At 41.2% G+C, this 22,268-nt stretch overlaps 1 protein-coding gene across 18 annotated transcripts in view; it reads left to right on the forward strand.

Moving 5' to 3' along the window:
- Positions 1–22,268, forward strand: part of PRDM2 (PR/SET domain 2) — a 134,163-nt gene that overhangs the window by 18,476 nt on the left and 93,419 nt on the right. For 11 of the 18 annotated variants that reach the window (XM_044942835.2, XM_044942837.2, XM_044942833.2 and 8 more), the window contains exons 2-4: positions 433–506; positions 18,035–18,152; positions 19,740–19,843. In XM_044942835.2, coding sequence (XP_044798770.2) covers positions 498–506; positions 18,035–18,152; positions 19,740–19,843 — 231 coding nt within the window. In that variant the 5' untranslated portion in view covers positions 433–497. Of the gene's footprint in view, positions 1–432; positions 507–1,302; positions 1,387–18,034; positions 18,153–19,739; positions 19,844–22,268 lie in introns of all 18 variants that reach the window. The other 7 variants (XM_044942842.2, XM_044942841.2, XM_044942843.2 and 4 more) reach the window with 3 other exon arrangements.

Consider the following 22,268-nt stretch of genomic DNA (forward strand, 5'->3'; position numbering starts at 1 on the left):
AGGAACTTGAAAAACAAAATAATGTATAGGGGTCTAATTGTGTTTGTATTCAACACAGTATTGATATAAGTCAAAGAAGAACCTTTACATTGCTTAATAAATTACTCAGCACTGCTTTGTGTTTCTACTAACAAAGCTAATTTATTTCTTCTTAGGTATGCTTCAGTTCCAAAGCAAAAATCTGATGTCATTCTAATGAGTCTGCTTTCAATTGTAGAGTACAATGAAGCCCCAGTAAAGGATAGTAAGACATCTATTTTATTGTAGATAATAAATCTGCAAAGTAAGTTCTTAGCGTAGATTGAAGTTGATCTAGCATGGAGTTGCTTTATGAATAGTCCTTTGAGCAGACTCTACAGTTCTCTATGTGGTTTTAAATCACTGTAAATTTGTAGGCAGGTACATATCACAATTGTCTGTTTTTCTTTTTAGGGCTCATGTAATCAAAGAAGTTTCTTTGTTGTGTGTATCTTTTCAGAACACAACAGGAATTGAAAATGAATCAGGTGAGTTTAAAAATAAGAATTTATACAAATACATTATCTAGATGTTAGTCCAGTTCTTAATTTTTAAAAGATAGTAACACACACCTTCATTCCTCTTAGATTTTTCTTTCTGTTGCTTAACACCATTCGTTAGTTCGTCATTTTCATAGTGTGTGTGTTCGTGGAATGGAGTGTGCATTGTCTTGCGTGAGTTGGCGTTTCTGTGGCATCTTAGGGCCTCAGTTCAGGCTTCCTTTTTCTTTGCTTTCCCTGGTGTTATTTTGTTTTTGTTTTGAAGCTTATTAAGCTTCCATTTTTAGTGCTTTTTATTTTGTAATAACTTGTTGGTTGCAAGGAGAAAATTGAAAGTTATTTTTAGAGACCAAAGCTGAATGGGAAACTTTAAGCCTTCTGTCCTTTAAAAACCAATTTAGAATAAAAACAAGAGGATGGATATTGAAACATAAGATGTGTTTCTCCCTACAGGAGGGTGTGGGGTTACCTGGAGATTAAATAATTCTGTAGCCTTAAGGGTGTTCTGATAAGTAGAACCAGTTATGTAGATTTTATATATTCTAAAGTAGGATTCTTGTTTTCTAGTCTTAATATCTTTTCACTTGCAGTTACAGGAATGTATGGATATTAGAAGCGTTCTCTCTTGACATCTTTATAAAACTTTTTTTTTTTTAATATGAAGGAAAGAACTTAAATATGTGAAGTCTGTAATTTTTGGTGCTTAGCTTAAAGCTCTCAGGCTTGAAAACATTTTGTACTCCTTATCAACTGAAACTTCAGACACCTTTTTTATCCTTTACAGGTGCCTCTTGCTGGAGATCACAAGTCCAATTTCATTAGGTGACCAGGTTTAATACATTCAGGTCCTCTGTTGGGATTGAGAGAGGTGAAATTTTTGGAATGGATTCTTTTGATTTCTTTTCATTACTTTCTTTATCAAAAATTTGTTGATTTTAATGCAGAGGACCATACATCATAAAAAATGAATCTGGCGAACACATGGGGCACATGGTTTCTATTATTCTTAAAGCTTGCAGATTTACTGACATGCTTTTGAAGGCAGATTATTTTTGAAATGGTGAGATGGGGGAGGGAAAAAGAGAACAGAATGGATTTTTTTCATAGTCACTGTTCATCAAAGTTATGTGCATATACATGTCATAAAGTTCATTTATTTTCCTCTTTTAAGATTGAGTCTTAATGCTGACCTTGTCTCCTCATGGAACTTGCTTTTCTACTGTCTCAGAGCTGTTGTTAGAGGAGCCTTGATTCTGGACTGGAATGATAGTCAAAGCTTCCAAAGCAGAATCTAAATATTGACATCACTTAGGTTGCATCACTCTTTGGCGTCATTTATTTCAGGTGACTAGCCGTACTAAGCTAGTAATATTTTATTTAAAGTATATTTAGACCTGTGTGACACCTCACACTTTTGCTTTAATATTGCAGTTATATCAGAAGAACTTGCATTTAAGGAAAGGCCACATGCCGTTCAAAGAGTTGGAGCAATAACCAGTTCTTTTTTTGGCTTTTTTACAATTTCTTGTAGAGAACTCCCTTTGATGCCAAATATCAGTGGGAAAGGGTCCTCTTATGTTTCTAATGGCTAGTGCATTTCTGATTTGGGTGTAACTTTAGTGGTCTGGTAGTGATGAAACTTTTATTTGGATTATAAAAATGTCCACTTTTTATAGTAAAATTTTCAGCATCTTTAGTTATATTCTTTGAAGAGTATTAGTCTCATGATACTGAGACCTGATTATTATATCATGACATACAATCTGTGAGTATTTTTCAACAACTGTCCCATCTCCATGATTTTTAAAAATTAGGAATTGTTTCAGGACATTTGCTGTTTTTCCCTCTTGTGTTTATTTTTATTTTCAGCCACTGAAATTGAGCAGTAAGTGCCTGAAAAGCCTCAAAATAACTACACAAAAATTTAGATATTAAGCAAGTTTTAACTTGAACAGGGTTAATTTTTAATGAAAATCTTGATGATGACTTTAGGGTTAGATATTTCTCTCTAGGGCCTGGTCAACATTGCTTTGGTGAATCTTATGGTTGGTATCTAAGTTTCTAAGACAATATCATGGAGTCTGTCATTTATACATGCCTGACAGCTGAGTGTTAGGGACTGAAGGATCCTTGGAGTCAGCATACCATATTGTTTACAAGGGAGTCCTTTAGAAAAAACCACCGAGTCCAAAGCCTCCTGGCATTTTAAGCACTGACTGTTGAAGCAGTGTTTTGAACTGCTGTCTTATCAATCAGTATTCCAAGGCTTTGCAGTTGTAGCAGGCCAGGCTGTATCTCCACCCTCAGCCCTGGGATCGACAAAGCTCTAGACCCACATGCTCTTTGCTTATTTTCTCTTTATGTCTGTTCTCAGCACTTAACCCTTTCTTACTGTTTCTTATCTTCCTAATTTAGAACCCAGCCTTTCCAGCCATTGTCTCCCCTCACTCTCCATTTTCTTTTCTTTCTACTTTCAAATCATAGTTACCTTTGCTTGCTTCACTATCATTCCATACCCATCCCTGTTAACTTTGAGATGTTCTACAATTCTTATCTTTTCTTAGATTTTTCTAGGAGAAACCAGAACTTTATAAATGGCTGTCCCAGAGTTTAGAATGCTTTACTTTCTAGAACATCCAGGGCCACCAAGTTCCATAATATAAATATGTTCATAGTGGCTTAAAGTAGATGTGCTAAAGTTTAATGCCACTTGCTATCTAGTGAGCACTTAATCAACATGCCAGGCACTGTAGTGTGTGTTACATATATATTATCTCAACTCAAGTCTTTGCAGCCACTGTATGAAGAGTGTGGTGGTTTGGTCACTAAGTTGTGTCCAACTCTTGTCTAACTCTCTAGGAAGAGTAGGTATTATAAGTATTTTATGGATGAGGACATTAAGCCCAGAGGCCCATGATCTCTCAAATAGTAAGTGACAGAGCTTTGAGTCACACCAGGCTGGTCAGATTCCACAGCCCAGGTTCTCGATTCCCATGCTATACTGCTGTACTGGTCAGGATGAGCTGTGTGATGCTGTACTTACAGACAGGCAGCTCCAAAATCTCAGCATCTTACACAGCAACTGTTGATTTCTTGTTCTTGCTAACATCCAGTGTGGATCTCAGTTCAGTTTCAGTTCAGTCGCTCAGTCATGTCCGACTCTTTGCGACCCTATGAATCGCAGCACTCCAGGCCTCCCTGTCCATCACCAACTCCTGGAGTTCACCCAGACTCACGTCCATCAAGTCAGGGATGCCATCCAGCCATCTCATCCTCTGTCGTCCCCTTCTCCTCCTGCCCCCAATCCCTCCCAGCATCAGAGTCTTTTCCAATGAGTCAACTCTTTGCATGAGGTGGCCAAAGTACTGGAGTTTCAGCTTTAGCATCATTCCTTCCAAAGAAATCCCAGGGCTGATCTCCTTCAGAATGGACTGGTTGGGTCTCCTTGCAGTCCAAGGGACTCTCAAGAGTCTTCTCCAACACCACAGTTCAAAAGCATCAATTCTTCGGCGCTCAGCCTTCTTCACAGTCCAACTCTCACATCCATACATGACCACAGGAAAAACCATAGCCTTGACTAGACGAACCTTTGTTGGCAAAGTAATGTCTCTGCTTTTCAATGTGTTATCTAGGTTGGTCATAACTTTCCTTCCAAGGAATAAGCGTCTTTTAATTTCATGGCTGCAGTCACCATCTGTAGTGATTTTGGAGCCCCAAAAAATAAAGTCTGACACTGTTTCCCCATCTATTTCCCATGAAGTGATGGGACCAGAGGCCGTGATCTTCGTTTTCTGAATGTTGAGCTTTAAGCCTGCTTAAGAACCAAGGATGACCGAGGCTTTGTGTCAGTACGCATGTCTTTTACTTAATTGGCCAAAGTTACTCTATGGCTACATCTAATTTAAAACTCAAGAGGGGAAAGCAGTGCAAACCCATCATGTGCTTAGGAGGAGAAGAGAACTGTACTATTTAGGTAGAGCCCCAATGATTTTCCCCTGCTTTATCGAGATACTGTTGATGCATAACATTGTGTGGGTTTAAGCCCTAATGGTTTAATACAGGTGTCTTGATGACTAACTTATTGAGTCACACAGTTTTTTTTAAGAACCATTATATAACTTATTGTTATGAATATATGAAACTTTCTGTCAGTATAATAGATTTATGATTTGCTGTTGTTTTAGTTGCTGTCGTGTCCAACTCTTTGTGACCCCATGAACTGTAGCATGCCAGTCTTTTCTGTCCGTGGGATTTTCAAGGCAAGAATACTGGAGTGGGTTACCATTTCCTTCTCCAAGGGATCTTCCTGACCCAGGGACCTAACCTGTGGCTTCTGCCACGTCTCCTGCATTTCAGGTGGATTCTGTACTGTTGAGTCACCGGCAGCAACTTAATATATTGATCAATCATCCATGGTATTGTCAGTAATGAGTAGCAAAGCAATTCAGCCTTCCAAACTTGTTCTAAAATTTTACATACTGAAATAAGCTTTTAGTCACTGATGCTGCAGATCCAACTCTTAGAATTGTGATAAGCTGTCAGAATAATGGAAAGATCCAGAGTGCATTACTTTAGCTGTTCTGAATGTTCTCTCATCCCCTCTTTTGTCCTGCATAGACTGCATCCCATGTGTTGTGAATTCTGCCTGCAGGGAACTAGACAGGCAAGGGCTATGCTTTGTAACTTATCTTCTCTTAGAGGGAGACAGTTAAAAAGCAGGATGACAAACAAGATAATTTCACTTAGTGAAAAGTGCTGTGAAGACATTGAAATAAGGTAGTGTGATAAAGAATGGTGCGTGATGATGGGGGAAGGTTCTCTGGATTACATGGTCAGGGAAGGCTGTTCTGAAGAACTGATTAATAATAGAATAGAGACTCAAGTAATAACCAGGAACCAGATGTGTGTAGCAAAAGAAAGTTATTGGCAGTGTGAACAAATAGTGAGTGCATAGACGGGAAGGTGAGAATGAGCTTGCTGGTTCAAGGAACAGAGAGCAGCCGGGGCTGGTGCTTGGTGAGCCGTAGGGACTCTGGATAGGATGAAGTTGATGTGAGAGGTGAGGGCCAGTTCTGTAGGGCTTCCCGGGTATTTTCAAATGGTAAAGAGTCTTCCTGCAATGCAAGAGACCTGGGTTCAATCCCTGAGACAGGAAGATCCCCTGGAGAGGGGTATGGTAACCCACTCCAGTATTCTTGCCTGGAGAATTCCATGGACAGAGAAGTCCAGTGGGCTCCAGGCCATGGGGTCACAAAGAGTCAAAGATGACTGAGTGACTAACACTTTCACTTCACTTTTAAGAGCCATGAGAAGTTATCTTTTATTCTGAATGCAATGAGGGGGCCTTCTCTGGCGGCACAGTAGATGGGAATCTGCCTGCCAATGCAGGAGACATGGGTTCGATCCCTGGTTCAGGAAGCCACATGCATCAGAGCAACTAAGCCCATGTGCCCACAACTACTGAACCTGTGCTGTAGAGTCCAGGAACCATAGCTACTGAGCCCATACACCTAGAGCCTCTGCTCCACAGTAAGAGAAGTTAACGACAATGAGAAGCCTGCACGCAGCAACAAAGACCCAGTGCCACCAAAAATAAACACATTAAAAAAAAATAAATGCAACGGGAAGCCACTGGACAGAGACATACTCTGATTTCCAGTTTTTTAGAATGTCACTTTTCCTGCCCTGGGGAGATGAGACTGTTAGCGGGCAAGAGTGTGCTAATATGTTTGTTCACTGCTGCTGCTGCTGCTAAGTCGCTTCAGTCGTATCAAACTCTGTGCGACCCCATAGACGGCAGCCCACCAGGCTCTCCATCCCTGGGATTCTCCAGGCAAGAACACTGGAGTGGGTTGCCATTTCCTTCTCCAATGCATGAACGTGAAAAGTGAAAGTGAAGTCGCTCAGTCGTGTCTGACTCCTAGCGACCCCATGGGCTGCAGCCTACCAGGCCCCTCCATCCATGAGATTTTCCAGGCGAGAGGACTGAAGTGGGTTGCCATTGCCTTCTCCGTTTGTTCACTATTAATACCATACTTGAGGACAGTTTCTTCAGCTGGACAGCCTAATGGACCTGTCAGCCTTCTGAAAGAGGGCACTTTTTAATGTGTTTTTGAAATTGTTTGACTGCTGTTCTCTTGCAAAGATGGTGTATGTGATTTTCTTGTTCTTTATCTTATCTGCTTATCCTCGCTGCAGTTTCACACATTCCTTAACCAAGTACAATTTAATGCTATTTCAGGAGACTGAAGCTCGTTTTATTTTTTTCCCCCAGCATCTAGAAGAGTAACCAAGAATATTGTTTGCAAGTCTAAACAAAGAAGAATTGTTCATGGAATTGGAGTGTTTTAATACTCTCTGATTCAGATGTTTTTGCTGGTGACAATTGCTGTGGTGATTAGTATTAGTCTGCTGTGCAGGAATATGTGAATATTTTTCAAGGTTTCATAGTATTGTGAATATACTATGTTGTGTACTTAATATTAAGGGATATTGAATCTGAACTCTCCTGTTGCCTACTGCTGTTGCCCCCCGCCCCCCAACCTCCACCCCAGTGCTGGTTTTGGTCAAATTGATATGTAAGAAACGAGGTGCTTTAATTAAATAGGTTAAAACTGATACAGTGACTTGCAATCAATCTCTGGGTGAAGTGTATAAAGAGTTACTGATAGAAATTTAAGTGAAATGTCAGTAAAGCTTGTTTCTTCTTATACTTTTAAAAATAAAGACATTAGTATGAGACGGCACATGCAGTCTTATGTAATAGCAGCCAGTGCCACTGCTCTGCTATGTACTGAACCCAGTGACTGTTTATCTGAGACTGTGGAGAGAAGGTGGAGCAGACTGATTCCAGGCCACATGTGGTATTGGATCAGACCTGTGGTCATTGTGAGGACCAGAGTGGACTTTACTTAGGGAGATGGGACATTTTTGGAGGTTTTGGAGCAAAATAATGCTTGACTTGGGTTAAAGAAAAACCTTGAAAAATTTTTTCTATGGCATTGACTTTTTTTATTTATTTTCTTTTTTGTTGTTGTTTAGTCACTAAGTCACATCTGACTCTGTGATCCCATGGACTGCAGCACATCAGACTCCTCTGTCCTCCTCTGTCTCCTGGAATTTGCTCAATTCATGTCCATTAAGTTGGTGGTGCTATCAAACCATCTCATCCTCTGCCGCCTCTGTCTTCTTTTGCCTTCAATCTTTCCCAGCATCAGGGTCTTTTCCAGTGAGTTGGCTCTTCTCATCAGGTGTCCAAAGTATTGAAGCTTCAGCTTCATCAGTAGTCCTTCCAGTGAATATTTAGGGTTGATTTCCTTTAGGATTGACTGGTTTGATCTCCTTGCTGTCCAAGGGACTCTCAAGAGTCTTCTCCAGCACCACAGTTCAAAAGCATCAGTTCTTGGTGCTCAGCCTTCTTTATGGTCTAACTATTACATGCATTCATGACTACTGAAAAAACCAAAATTTTGACTATATGGACCTTTATTGGCAAGGTGCTGTCTTTGCATTTTCATAGGCTCAGTTTGTCATAGCTTTCCTTCCAAGGAGCAAATTTCATTTTAGCATGATTTAAAGAGAGACTGTAGGATTCACTTAGTTATTTTACTTTAAAATCAACTTTGAGGTGTAATTTACGTATAGTAAAATATACTCATTCAAAAGAGTGTTGACAAATGTTCACACTCATGTCACTACGCACCACTCTCAATATATAGGGCGTTTTCATCACCCCCAAAAGTTCCTTCTTGCTGCTCTGCACCCCTCGGCCTCCACCCCAGGTGACCACTATCTTGCTTTCTGTCCTTATGGTTTGGTCGTCTTCTGTTCAAGACTTTCAGGTAAATGAAATCATATAGTGTATGTTCCTTCGTGTTTATCTCCCTTTGGTCAGCATATGTTTTTTAGATTGATCCATTTGTTCTGCATATTAATGGTTTATTTATTCCTTTTACAGGAAATCTTTTATGGGAGACCATCTAACCATCTAGATAAATCTGTTCGTAATATTTCTAAAGATTTGGTGAAACTGTGGGATGGCTGCTATCTTTCATTTTCGATGTCTCTCCTGATTTTTTTGTAATCCTAAAAATATGTATGGTGTAAAATATCAAAACCACTTTTGCATTGTAGCATATCATTAATTTAGAATTTTATTTTTTGTAGGTAACTCTAAATACCAGTTTGATGTTAAAGACTTAAAAAAGCCTTCCCCAAGTAAAGTGATTCCAATCCGTTATAACTTGAACCTCAATTAGAGAACGTGTAGTTCAGGCAGCTAATGCATTGAATGATGACAGCACTTAAATCTCACTTAGAATCATGTATTCTACTAGGTAAATAGCAATTTTTATAAAATCCAGGACGTTGTCTTTTGGTTAGAAAATGTTAGGTTATTTCTGAAATTTGAAAAAGAAATTAGCCACTCGAACAGCATTTCCTTACATAACTGTGGAGGGAACTATGACAGAAGGCTTATCTTTCTTCTTGTTCAGATGTTAATACTTCATTAGAGAAGGTTACAGGGTGGTTCAACTCTGCCTCACCTTTGCTGTCCTGTGACCCATATTTCTCCTTCAGTCCTGGCTTTGCCTCTCCAGCTGTCTGAACTTGGGCAAGTCACTGCCTTCTCGGTGTTTGTTCTCACCTGTTAAATAGGGATAGTAGTGGTTCCCATCCCATGTGGGCAGGAGTAAGAAAGCAGTAAATGTGAAGCACTGAGGCTTTATCACATCTTGTCACTCCCCTGCTCTAAACCCTGCAGCGCCCCATGCTTCCCAAAGGCTGGTCTCTGAACCTTGGTGGTGAAGGTGCTGCAGCATCTGGTGGCGGCCGCCTCTGCTTTCTCCTGGCTCACTCTGACCTGACCTCTTTTGGTTCGTAAACTTGCCAAAGCCTTTGTCTCCTCAGGATGTTTCTCTGGAATGCTTAGTCCTCCCACATGGCTCATTCTCATCTTTCAAGACCAAGTCTCTGTATCATCTTCTCTGAGATGTGCCTGCCTCACCCCCAGCTACCCTAACTAAAATAGAGTTCCCTTCTTATCTCTGATTATCACAATGAGATGATTATCAGAGTTCACTGGTCCCGGTGGGAACTCCCCACCAGTCTCCTGCATTGGCCGGTGGGCAGGACCCCGCCTCCTCCTTGTTGCTTTCTTCGGTTCCTAGGGTAGCGGGTGCTGGCATGAGGGGCACCAATTGGACATCTGTTGGAAAAGTGGGAATTGCTGTGCTATTTCAGGTTTAACGGATGGGCAGTGGGCATTGGAGGGAGGGATCAGATACAGCAGATTTTAAAGGCTCACCAGCAGTCTTTGACTGTTGACCTCCCTCCGTTCCCTGAACCTTTTCCTGGCCTTTCTGACACACGCTCCTGGTACCCCTCCTGCCTCTGGGATGTCTTTGTCTAGGTCTCCTCTGCTCCTTTGACCCTGAAACAGTGGTGTCCTGAGGGCTGGTCCTCACCATTCTCTTGCTCTCTGCTCCCCAGTCTCATCCACTTCCTTGGACTCTGTTACCAGCTGAGTGCGTCTCCTCTTAAAGCCATCATGGCTCCAGTACCTCCTGGCACTTGACTGTCAGACACTTGTTTGTTTGACTGCTCGCAGTGACCACTGCTCTGAGCTAGGCATCTGTGCTGGGCTCTGGGTGTGAGGCAAGTGAAACAGACCTGCGCTGTGTGTCTGGGACCTGTTTGCTAGAGAGACCATCAACCAGGCCAGACTGTAAGTGTGTCAGAGTATAGTGTGCAGTGAAAGGCAAGAGTGGGAAGCAGGCCTGATAGGGACCCTGCTGGGTAGGACTGTGGGGACAGGCTTCCTCTGGGTAGGGAGGGGCGTAGAGTGTACACACACATTCACACATACACATACTCCCTTGGGAATCCCCAGGCCTTTTCTGAGATCGCAGCAGCTCCACCATCACACAGACACACACACACACAGAGACACATACACACAGACACAGACACACACACACACTTGTTTGGGAATCCCCAAACATTGCTGAGATCGTAGCAGTCCCACCATCTGGGGCTTAAAAGCAAAGGGTAAGAACTCTGTTTTCCTTGTCCATTCTTACAGGAGCCCAAATGGGACAACAAGCTGTTGCCTTTAATATACCTCAGTTTGTTCTAGTCTCTTTTACTTGTTCTTCTTTAGTGAATAGCCATGAAACCCTTAAAAAAAGCCAAACCCTTGTGCCTGTAGGGGAACAGCCCCTCCCATCGTACTTAGGAAGCTGTGGGGGGTGAGGGGGCCTGACTGTGGCTCCGGCCTCCTCCCTGATCCTCTTGTCACCACACACTCCAGTCCTCTGCCTCTTGGTCCTGAGCTAGGAGGTGCCAGAAGGTCAGGGGTGGTCTTCCTTAGTCCAGCCATCCTCAAGATTTTTGTATATGTCGATTATATATTTTGACATTTCCTGTGAAATTGAAACAGATTTTAGGGAGAAATAGGTTCACAGGAAATTGTAAAAGTATTAATAGTAGAGCCTTGTGTGGTCCTTTGCACTCAGCTTCCCCTGATGGTAATGTTTTTACTCTAGTGCAGTATCAACACCAGGGAATCAACATGGTCCCGTGATATTAGTCAGACTATAGGCCATATTCGTGACTCAGAATATTGAAAACACAATATGAATGAAAACATTGCACATTCCATTAGCCAGTGGAATGATGACATCATCATATGTCAAAGGCTCCAGAAAACTCCCCTGTACACACCTGAGAGTCAGAAAGGCAGGTGACATCTTAGTATGATTATAAAAATGGCCCTGACCGTATGGATGCCCAAAAGGGACTTTCCAGGCATCTCCGGGTTGCAGTGATGGTTTAGTAGTGAAAATGTGGACACCTGTATGGGTTTACTTTGGCTCCATGACTCTGTGATTTGGGAAAATTACTTGACCGGGCTCCTCTGAGGCATGGTGTTTGAGAGTCTTGCCCCTGAAGCTGACTGTTCAGGTTTGAATCCTAGCTTTGCCACTTACTGGCTGTGAGCACAGTCAGGTTTCAGTTTCATCTGTAAAATGCAGTTATAGCAGGACCCACAGCTGGGTGGTAGTGTAAAGATGACATGAGGTGCTGCAGAAAGAGCTTGGAGTTGTGCCTGGTTAGTACCCTAAGTACTGTCAGCGTTTGCTGTGAATATGGTGAGGACTCTCTGAGGCCATGTGTGGAAAGTGTTTGGTAGTGCAGAATTTGGCCCAGAGGAAGGAGCAAGAGTCCTGGTCCCTGGGCTGCCACCATCTAGCCTGGAAGGTCACCCTTGGTCAGAGGAAGAGTATTACAGGAAAGCATAGAGGACCTTTGAGAGGCTCTGCAGCAAGGTCAAAACTGGAGACTCCAAATACCTGTAAGGTTTTTTGTGTTAGAAAGCAGAGCAGGAGCAGTTCCTCTGCTGGTGGTCTTGAGGAGGAGGCCTGGGTCAGCTGTGTTAACTGACTCATTGGGAAAGACCCTGATGCTGGGAAAGATTGAAGGCAGGAGGAGAAGGGGACGACGAAGGATGAGATGGTTGGATGGCATCTTCACTGCCAGCATGTGCCAGCACTCGGGAAGTGTTTGTTAGTGACCGAATGATGGGCAGGATGCTTGTGGCAATTGATTGGGGCAGAGAGGGGATACTGACTTTCTTTGACTTTGAGATAGGAATTTGTGACATAGAATTAAGGAGATCAGTTAATAATTAATAACGACGTAGCTTACTATCTTAATCTTACTATGGTAAATCTGATACTGCCATTCCAGATCAGTTCACTGATAACTTGTTTCACTAAGTAGGGAATTCAAGGGTTCTTATGCTTTCTGTTACATAACAGGTAAGTAGAGAATCCTCATAGTTTCCACTGTATTTGTCACAGTGATCAGTGTCAGAAACCTTTGAAATGGGCCTGGGCCTTGATTCTGGGCTATTTCAAATCCTAAAAGATGATGCTGTGAAAGTGCTGCATTCAATATACCAGAACATTGGAAAACTCAGCAGTGGCCACAGGACTGGAAAAGGTCAGTTTTCATTCCAATCCCAAAGAAAGGCAGTGCCAAAGAATGCTCAGACTACCACACAGTTGCACTCATCTCACACGCTAGTAAGGTGATGCTCAAGATTTCCCAAGCCAGGCTTCAGCAGTACGTGAACTGTGAACTTCCAGATGTTCAAGCTGGATTTAGAAAAGGCAGAGGAACCAGAGATCAAATTGCTAACATCCATTGGATCATCAAAAAAGCAAGAGAGTTCCAGGAAAACATCTACTTCTGCTTTATTGACTATGCCAAAGCCTTTGACTGTGTGGATCACAGCAAACTGGAAAATTCTTCGAGAGATGGGAATACCAGACCATCTTACCTACCTCCTGAGAAATCTGTATGCAGGTGAAGAAGCAACAGTTGGAACTAAAACAGACTGGTTCCAAATCAGGAAAGGAGTACAGCAAGGCTGTATATTGTCATCCTGTTCATTTAACTTCTATGCAGAGCACATCATGAGAAATGCTGGACTGGATAAACCACAAACTAGAATCATCATTTCTGGGAGAAATATCAATAACCTCAGATATGCAGATGACAGCACCCTTATGGCAGAAAGCGAAGAACTAAAGAGCCTCTTGATGAAAGTGAAAGAGGAGAATGAAAAAGTTGGCTTAAAACTCAACCTTCAGAAAATGAAGATCATGGCATCTGGTCCTATCACTTCATGGCAAATAGATGGGGAAACCTGCTGACTTTATTTTTCTGGGCTCCAGAATCACTGCAGATGGTGACTGCAGCCATGAAATTAAAAGATGCTTGTTCCTTGGAAGAAAAGCTATGACCAACCTAGACAGCATATTAAAAAGCAGAGACATTACTTTGCCAACAAAGGTCTATCTAGTCACAGCTATGATTTTTCCAGTAGTGGTGTATGGATGTGAGTTGGACTGTCAAGAAAGCTGAGCACTGAAGAACTGATGCTTTTGAACTGTGCTGTTGGAAAAGACTCCTGAGAGTCCCTTGGACTGCAAGGAAATCCATCTAGTCCATCCTAAAGGAAATCAGTACTGAATATTCATTGAAAGGACTGATGCTGAAGCTGAAACTCCAATACTTTGGCCACCTGATGCCAAAAACTGACTCATTTGAAAAGACCCTGATGCTGGGAAAGATTGAAGGTGGGAGGAGAAGGGGATGACAGAGGATGAGATGGTTGGATGGCATCATTGACTCAATGGATATGAGTTTGAGTAAACTCTGAGAGTTGGTGATGGACAGGGAGGCCTGGTGTATTGCAGTCCATGGGGTCGCAAAGAGTTGGACATGACTGAGTGACTGAACTGAATTGAACTTGATTCTGGGACAGCAGAGATGGGGGCCTGGGAGGCTGTTGGCCCCTCTGGAAGGAGGAGTGTGCAACCTGGCCTCTACCCCTCTCATTCTGTGTGATTCATGTCTTTCCAGTGGCATTACCCTGCGTCCCTCCCCCGCCACAGCTCTGGCCTTTCCGCTGTCCCCTGCCCCGCTCTGGACACGTCAGTCTCTTTGCCTGTCTGATCCCTGAACTCACCACACTTATTCCTGTCTCAGCAAGGTCCTCTCCTGGCCTGTTTTTCCTGCATGCTGTCACCCAATTTCCTTCTTGCTTCTCGAGAGGTCTCCCATGAGCACTCTGTCTGAAATATCCCCTTTCCTTTCTCCCTTCACTGTGTCATCTTCTCATTCTTGATTTCTCTTCAGATCATCAATAGCTACCAAGCACTGTATATCTTTGTTTAATTTTGTCCATCTTCTTCACTAGAGTGACACAGTATTGAGGTATGTGTGATGCTTAAAACATTATCTGGCCCACAGAACGGACTCAGAAATCTTGTAATAAATCAAGACGCTCCAGTGTCTTTTAGAAAAAATCAACCTGAGACGTAGTCCCAGGCCTGTTGTTCTTTAGTGTACGAACCAAGGTTACCCTGTTTTGAGTATAGTGTTACATGTAATATATTTTATATATATTTATATATATATATATAACCCCAGTTTCCCAATTATGGAAATGTTGGGAAGTGAAATTTTCTTTAAAATATGCTTTTGTTCCAAAGGTTTACTTGTCAAATGATTGCTTGAAATTGAGAGCATGCCACGTTTTCTAAAAAAGAATCCTTACATTGACCCAGAAATACCTATCTCAAATTCAGGCATGCATAGAGAAAATGCTTTCAGATAGATGACTCAGCTGTGCTTTCCTAGCCTTCTTTTTCCTAAAAAGTTCAAGTTAGCTTGCAAGAATCACTTATTCATTCAAGTATAGAAGTGACAAGTGTTTCAGGTCTGCTGCTGAGTATTGGGAATGGAGCATGGAGTAAGGTGGATGCCATCTTTCTTCCCTGCAGTCTGATGGGGGAGGTACAGTAAACATAATTATACAAGCAATTATTTAAAATTGTGATAAGAGCTATGAAGGAAAAATAAGGAAGGAGAGAGGATGGTTCTGTTTAGGCAAGCCATCCTACCTCCTCCTACTTCCAACTTCCTAAAAAATGTTCTCTGCAGTTTCCAGCAGTAGGCACCATAGTGGAGGTTCTGACAGCCGGAGAGGTGAGAGGAAGGCCCTGGAGCTGGCCAGTGTCTGGAAGGAGGTCCTCGGGTTCTAGTTGAGCCCTGTTGTAGTGTGAAGGATACTAAAACAGGAAAAAAGCTTTCCTCTTCTAACTAAAGGGGCCCAAATTAAAAATCATGGATTTGCTGAAGGCAGGTAAGTATGTATATGGGAATTTTTGTTGTTTCTTTTTCCTGTGGTTCTTCTGCTGACGTCCTTTATATTCCCAGGTGTCTCAGAAATTTTAATATAGATGGCCTCCAACTTAGGCTCAAGTTACAAATTTTCTGTGGGGATGACCATTCCTCCCTTAGGTTACCATCTCCTGTTGACATTTCTATGGAAATTTGGAGATTTTAGGGCAGAAGTTGTCAGATTGTATTTCAGCAGAATCTTCTCCTTTTGAACTCTTTGCTTTACTGAGGTATAATTGACAAAATTGTAAGATATTTAAACTATGTGTACATTGTGGTGGTTCGATATACCTACACATTGTGAAAGGATTCCTACTGTCCAGTTAATCAACACACCCATCAGCTTGCATGTTTCTCTTTTTCTTTCTTTTTGGGAGGAGGAAGCATTTAAGTTGTACTCTCTTAGCAGTTTCAGTTCTGCACTACAGTGCTATCAACCAGCGTCACCGTGTTTACATTTACATCCACCTCAAAGCCGATCTAGCAGAATTTTAACTGTAAACACCACAGTGGTTATAGGCTTGGGCTCTGGGGATAGACAGAGACTCAGTTCCTATCCTTGGGCAGCTTGGACCACTTCCTAAGCCTCAATTTCCTCTTCTGTGTGTGTGTGGTAGTGGGGCAAGGAGCTGGGAGGAGGCACTAACAGGGCCTTCCTGTTGGGCTGTCTGGAGCAAACTCGGTCTTGCACACAAGATGGTTAGCACAGTGCCTGAGGCCCAAGGAAGTTCCAGGACACATTAAGTCTTTAGTGGTTATCGTGATAGTGCCTGGAAGTATCAGTTTGAGTTAGCTGACACACTGTCTTTTCAAAGTTCCTGGGAAGGTTAGATGGTGTCACATCCTTTAAAATCTTTTCTAGGGTTCACTCTGAAAAGGGGGAAGGAAATTCCCACTTACATACTAACTGGCTATGTGCTAATGACTGTGGCTATGACTTGTTAATATTGTTTAATTTATCCAAGTTAAACATAATTATTATGTAGCCTGGATATCAGTTACCAATGTAATACCTTTTCCCTCTTTTGAAAAATTTAGTCACATTTCCGAAATTCTGGTTTATAGATTAAAATTTTTTAAAAATGAGAGCACTGTATTTAGAAGTGAGAAATTTGTGTGCTAAATTTATTCACACTTTATCTGCTAAAAAATACCATAAGATCATTTTCTGGGGCAGTTTTGATATTCCCGTGTTTAGGAAGGTGTTGAACTTGTGCTTGGTGATACTGTCAGGACCAAGGCTTAATCAGGCAGGATGGACGTGTGTGTGCTTCTGGAGTGCATGCACCGTCACGTCTGCCCTGTCCAGGGAATGATCCCCAGGCCTTATGTGCCCACTTTCGCACATCCCAACTCAAAATAGCAGAGTAGACCTTCACAATGACTTGCTTGTTGTTGTGGGATCTATTTCTTTCCAAGCAGCCTGTTGATATATATATGTATATTTTTAAGTTGAAATGTTAGGAGTACAGAAATTTGAATGATACTCTCTTCTTGGCACAAAGCATTCTTAAAACTACAAGATCTTCACTGTGGGAAAATTAATCATTTTATCTTGGAGTTTGCTGCTTCCCTGGTGGCACAGAGAGACAGGAAAGAACCTGCCTGTGATATAGGAGACCCGGGTTTGGTCCCCGGATTGGGAAGATCCTCTGGAGAAGGGAAGAGCAACCCACTCCAGTACTCTTGCCTGGAGAATCCCATGGACAGAGGAGCCTGGCAGGCAACAGTCCCTGGAGTTGCAAGGAGTCGTACATGACTGAGTGACTTTAAACTTCCACTTTGCTGTTTGCCTATGTTGGTTCCTTTGAAAGTCCTTCAGAAATATTTCCCTTTGCGAAGTGAAATAAAGAACATTCAGACTACAAAACCTATCATTCTTAGCAGGGTCATGATCTGCACGTCAATTCTTTAGGGTCTATGTGGTGCCAGTTAATAGCCACCTGATCTTTCTTTGATTTGAAAGTTAGTTTTAGAATAACAGTCATGATCTATGAGTTGACTCGGTTCTCCCCTTTCTATTCCCTTAGATTTTTATTTTTTTTCTATTCCTTTAGATACAAATCTAATAGAAATTTTATTTAATATTTACAATGAATTTTTGCATATACTTAGTAATTTCTAAATTCTCTATTTCTCTGAGACTGTGTAATTTTGTGGAGGTGTTGCTGTTTAGTTACTTGGTATATGGTGATACAGTACTGTTTGCTGGAAAGGTCACACTTCTGTGGAGGGCCCAAAATAAATTGTAGTGTTCTTGCTGGAAATTGTCAAGCTCTTGTTGCTGGAGGAATGAAAGCATGGATGGGCTGGGGGTCCAGTTGGCTGGCATGGCCTTTACAGCATGTGCCAAAAGTGTTCACTTAAATAGAGAGTGTTAATTTTTTTTTTTTAACATCCTAAGATGCTGATGGTAGTCTTTGATTTAAAAGTAAGCTTAAGATGTAATTTGCTACCAGATTCTGTGGGAGATTAAAACAGTATGGTGCCGAAGGTTTACATAGTTGTAAAATGGTCACAGGTGGCTGGAGCAGATGAACACAGACGTGCTCGAAGGTTACAGTGGTTTCCTTTGGAGACTTACAAACAAGCAAAAAAGCACCTCCTGAAATGCTTGACATCATCGTTTTAGTCTGGCTTGCTAGCTTTAGGTTTCACTTACATTTTTGCATATTTGTTTATTGGACCAGAAAAAAAAAGTCAAAACAGAACTGGGTTTTCTTCTTTTTGCTATTATCCTTCTGTTTCTTAACTTGCAGAACGCAGCTGAGCCTGTGGCAGCCACGGAGACCCTGGCCGAGGTACCTGAACATGTGCTTCGAGGACTTCCGGAGGAAGTGAGGCTTTTCCCATCTGCTGTTGACAAAACTCGGATTGGTGAGTGCTAGGGTCGGGAGGAGAGGGCAGGGAGAGTGGGCTGTGGCCAGGCTTCCTCTGGGGGCTTCTCAGGTGGGGAGCTCACTCCAAAAGCAACACTTCTATACTCTTGGCTTCTTTTGAAGAGTTTGTTTTCCAGTTAAGAATCCAGGGTGGACAGGAACACCTTCACATGCACCCACCCTCCTTCGTGATTCAGCCTGAGCAGCCCCTTCCTCTGTGTCTCCCCAGGGCTCTTCTTTCCGCAGAATGTATTGCTTCTGCCTCTGATTTCACTGTGATTTGAGTGTGATGATGGTATTATATTTATTTCATTATTTTGTATTTGTTTTCATATCCATCACTTGCATTGATCGTGAGTGTCTTCATTTCTTATTTATCTTCATGCCTCCAGTAACTGATGCTCTTCATGGGCCTCAGTGGGTATATGAGTGAATGATGAGTGTGTCCCAATGCTTCTTGCTAGAATTTCTTGTTGAATATAGCCAAGCTTTTTTGTATTGAGTCTTGTTTTTGTGTTCTAATCTTTAGATAGAAGGCTAAGGAAATAAGTTACAAAAGTTAGAGTACAGTCTTAGAAGAAATCATGTTTATGTCCTGTTTTCTTTTTTAAAGATGTTCTTCTGATATTCTGATATATATGTGTGTGAATAAATTTTTAATAAATGCTTTTCCTAATTCTCGTTGAAAATTATTCAGTGAGTAATTTGTTCATGAAAGTGGTTGATTTTCTCTCTCCACTAATTAGTTATTAGCTGGGATATCAAATGGGATTCATAGCAGACTTACAGGTGGTAGAATTAGTTCATCATAGCTGAGCCACTGGCTGAGACCACAGCCTTCATCTATACATGAGGAAATGGAGCCCGAAAGGTAAGGGAACGTGTTCAAAGCAGTGCTGTCAGTAGGCGATACCGTGGCACTAGGCCCATTGACCAGGGTGTCTCCTGCTGTTCACCCACTGCTTCTGCATCTTGTTTGCCTTATGGTCACTGTGAAGACTATGGAAATACCCATGAGAATACCACAAAGCAGTATACATCTTGGTTGTTTTAAACTCGGAAGAGTGAGTTGTTTAAGCTTTCAGGAAACAGAGCAGAGAGCAAACAAACTTCAAAAATATTTACTCAGGACACTATGTTTCCAACCATTTAAGGGTGTTTTTTTTTTTTTTTTTTTACAGTTTGAAATCTGTAGAAAAGGAGAAAGAGGAACTTTGCATTTTTACTGCATTTGATATTTTTTTCTCTTAATTGTTGTGATTATCTCTTCTCCACGTGTTTGTGATTATGCTATCTGGGTAATTTTACATGTAAAAATTAAAAAAAAAAACCATAAGATAATCTTTCCTGCTTATAAAACAATATAGATTCTTTACAGGCTATTAGGAAAATACAGAAGACTGTTAAGAAGAAAAATAAAAATCCCCTTTGAATACTTGATTTAATTTGACTTTCTGTTATCTCAGTTAACATTGTCTTGCTTTTAGGGTGACTGGTCTTTTCAGTATTTTGTGAAACTGAATTGCTTTTAGTGCTTTAGTGTTTAACCACAATGCATTGTGAAACTGTTGGTTTTATTTTTTAGGTGTCTGGGCCACTAAACCAATTTTAAAAGGCAAAAAGTTTGGGCCATTTGTCGGTGACAAGAAAAAAAGATCTCAGGTTAAGAATAATGTATACATGTGGGAGGTAAGAAATGATCCTTGTCCTTTGCTTATCAGAGTTCAGTACATTTTTAAAGGATTTGAAAGGATTTATTTTAAAGGATTTATCTTCTCAGGATTTGACCTTTTGAAATTAATCAGTCAACTTAACATGTTCTTTAAAATAAAGAATAGTTTTAATAGAAAATGTGTTTCCTCGGATACAGATTGCTGTTTATATTTGCAGTTTGAAAGTGCTTTGCTGTCTTCGACAATAAATGTCAAATTGGTGTTTTATTTGCCTTATTCAGGTTGCTTTGCTTTGCTTTGCAGCTAAGAGTTTGGTCTACCACTTTATAGGCTTGCAGACGAACGCCAGTAAAAGACACACCAAGGTGGCTACTAATATCAATAAAGTACAGTTAGGATTTTTGCTGTCATTTAGAAAGTAGTCTCTGTGTTGCTGAAACATTCAGAGTTGGACATTCTTAGCACACTGTGTATTTATATAGTTGTTGTTGTCTAGTCCCTAAGTAGTGTCCAACTTTTTTGCTACCTCATGGACTGTAGCCCACCAGGCTTCTCTGTCCATGGAATTTCCCAGGTAAGAATACTGGAGTGGGTTGGCATTTCCTTCTACAGGGAGTTTCCCTGACCCAGGGATGGAACCTGCGTCTCTGGCATTGGCAGGTGATTCTTTACTACTGAGCCACCTGAGAAGCCATGTTTGTATAGTGGTTTGACTTTTTAGAAAGGCTTTCATTCTGTTCGTTTCACATTCTCTCAATGATCCTGGAAGATGGGGAGCGTTCACACACTCCTTATGCAGGGACGCTGTCTAGACCAGAGGGAGTGGCTCCCTTCTTGGGCACACGTGCAGAGAGTGTTGTCAGAGCAGAACCACAACCCCCATGTGTCCTGCTGCCTGACAGTAAGGCAGTTAGAAATGTTTCATTGGTTTGGTGGTGGTTTGTGTCTGACTTTTGCGACTTCATGGACCTGCCAGGCTCCTCCGTCCATGAGATTTCCCAGGCAAGAATACTGGAATGGGTTGCCGTTTCCTTCTCCAGGGTATCTTCTCCATTCAGGGGTCGAACCTGGTTGGATTGAACCTAGGTTGGTTGTGTTGCAGTCTGTCTCCTGCATTGCAGCTGGATTCTTTTACCGACTGAGCCAGGGTTCAAATCCTGCCTTTGTGACCTGGGTAGGGCCCTTAACCTTTGGGCCCTAAAACCCTCCATTTAAAAATGGGGAGAATAAAAAAATAATCTCATGAAGAAAGCTGTGAAGATAAAATATCTTATTATTGTTTCTTAAAGAGTTGCCTATGAATTAAGCATTTCTATTAAATTTAATTCCGGTCAGCAGCCTCCATGAAACTCCTCAGGTTCTTGTAGAACTCAGTGGCATGACTCCCAGCCAGAGAAGTTTTTTTGGTGGTGAGGAAAAGCATTCCTGTCAGATTGTCTTAGGTGGAAATCACATCTGTTTCACATGTAAACATATAAAAGCCTAAAAATAAAATTCGCCTGGGAAATGTCTGGAGACAGTTTTAGTCAAGAAGTTCTGTGGTGTTTGTCCGTCTGTGGTATGTTGCTCTTTTTCTCAGTGCTGTGAACAGTGTTTCTTGCCTTGAGACTTCTAAGTTTCTCTCAGTAATTTTGAGAGTTTCTCTGAATCCCTTATAATAAATATAGTGATATTTAACCCAAGGGGACTTAGGAAATGATGATTTACCATGGGAGTAATTACTTTGTTATTTCACAACTTTCAAGTTAAAAGAGTGCTGTATTTGTGGAAAAAATGCCCAACCCCCCCAAAAATTTAATTATTCAAGATAATGGCCAAATGCTTAAAAATGTCTTAACCACAAAATTATGTTCCAAAATAAACTGTATTTTTAATTTTAGAAGTTTCACAAGGGAAACCAACAGACATGCTTTATCAGGTTAGCATTAATCCTGGTGAGGAACCAGAAAACACCTACTCTTGTTCTGTGTGTATCTAAGGTTGAACAAATGTCATTAATATTAAACCTAAGTTTGTGGTACCTGCTTTACTTAACAACAATTTGATATTGTTGGGCATTTTATATAAGTTACTAATAGTGCCTTTTGTAAATTAGGTTTCATTTGCCTTGAAATTCCTAAAGTATGAATTCGTAGTAGCTTGTTTAAAAAGTATAATTTGGAGCCATGATGTATTAGATATTAGCGATTCAGTTTTTCCTGTTAACTTGTTAACATCCCATTGTTAATTTAAGATACTTCTCCTTATGTTCTGCCATAGTTGGGAATCTTTATAAAACTGCCAGTTCTTGTTAGTCAGGTTTAAAGATTTAGTTCTTGTCAAGGCTGGATTTTCTTCCCTGCAATTAAAAAAAAAATTTTGGATGTTGTTCAGATGGTTTCAACTCTGAGGTCTGTAGTCCATATAGAAACCTCTAAACCTTTTTGCTCTGTTAAAATAGA

The sequence above is a fragment of the Bubalus bubalis genome, chromosome 5 (genome assembly GCF_019923935.1).
Source record: "Bubalus bubalis isolate 160015118507 breed Murrah chromosome 5, NDDB_SH_1, whole genome shotgun sequence".
NCBI lineage: Eukaryota > Metazoa > Chordata > Mammalia > Artiodactyla > Bovidae > Bubalus > Bubalus bubalis.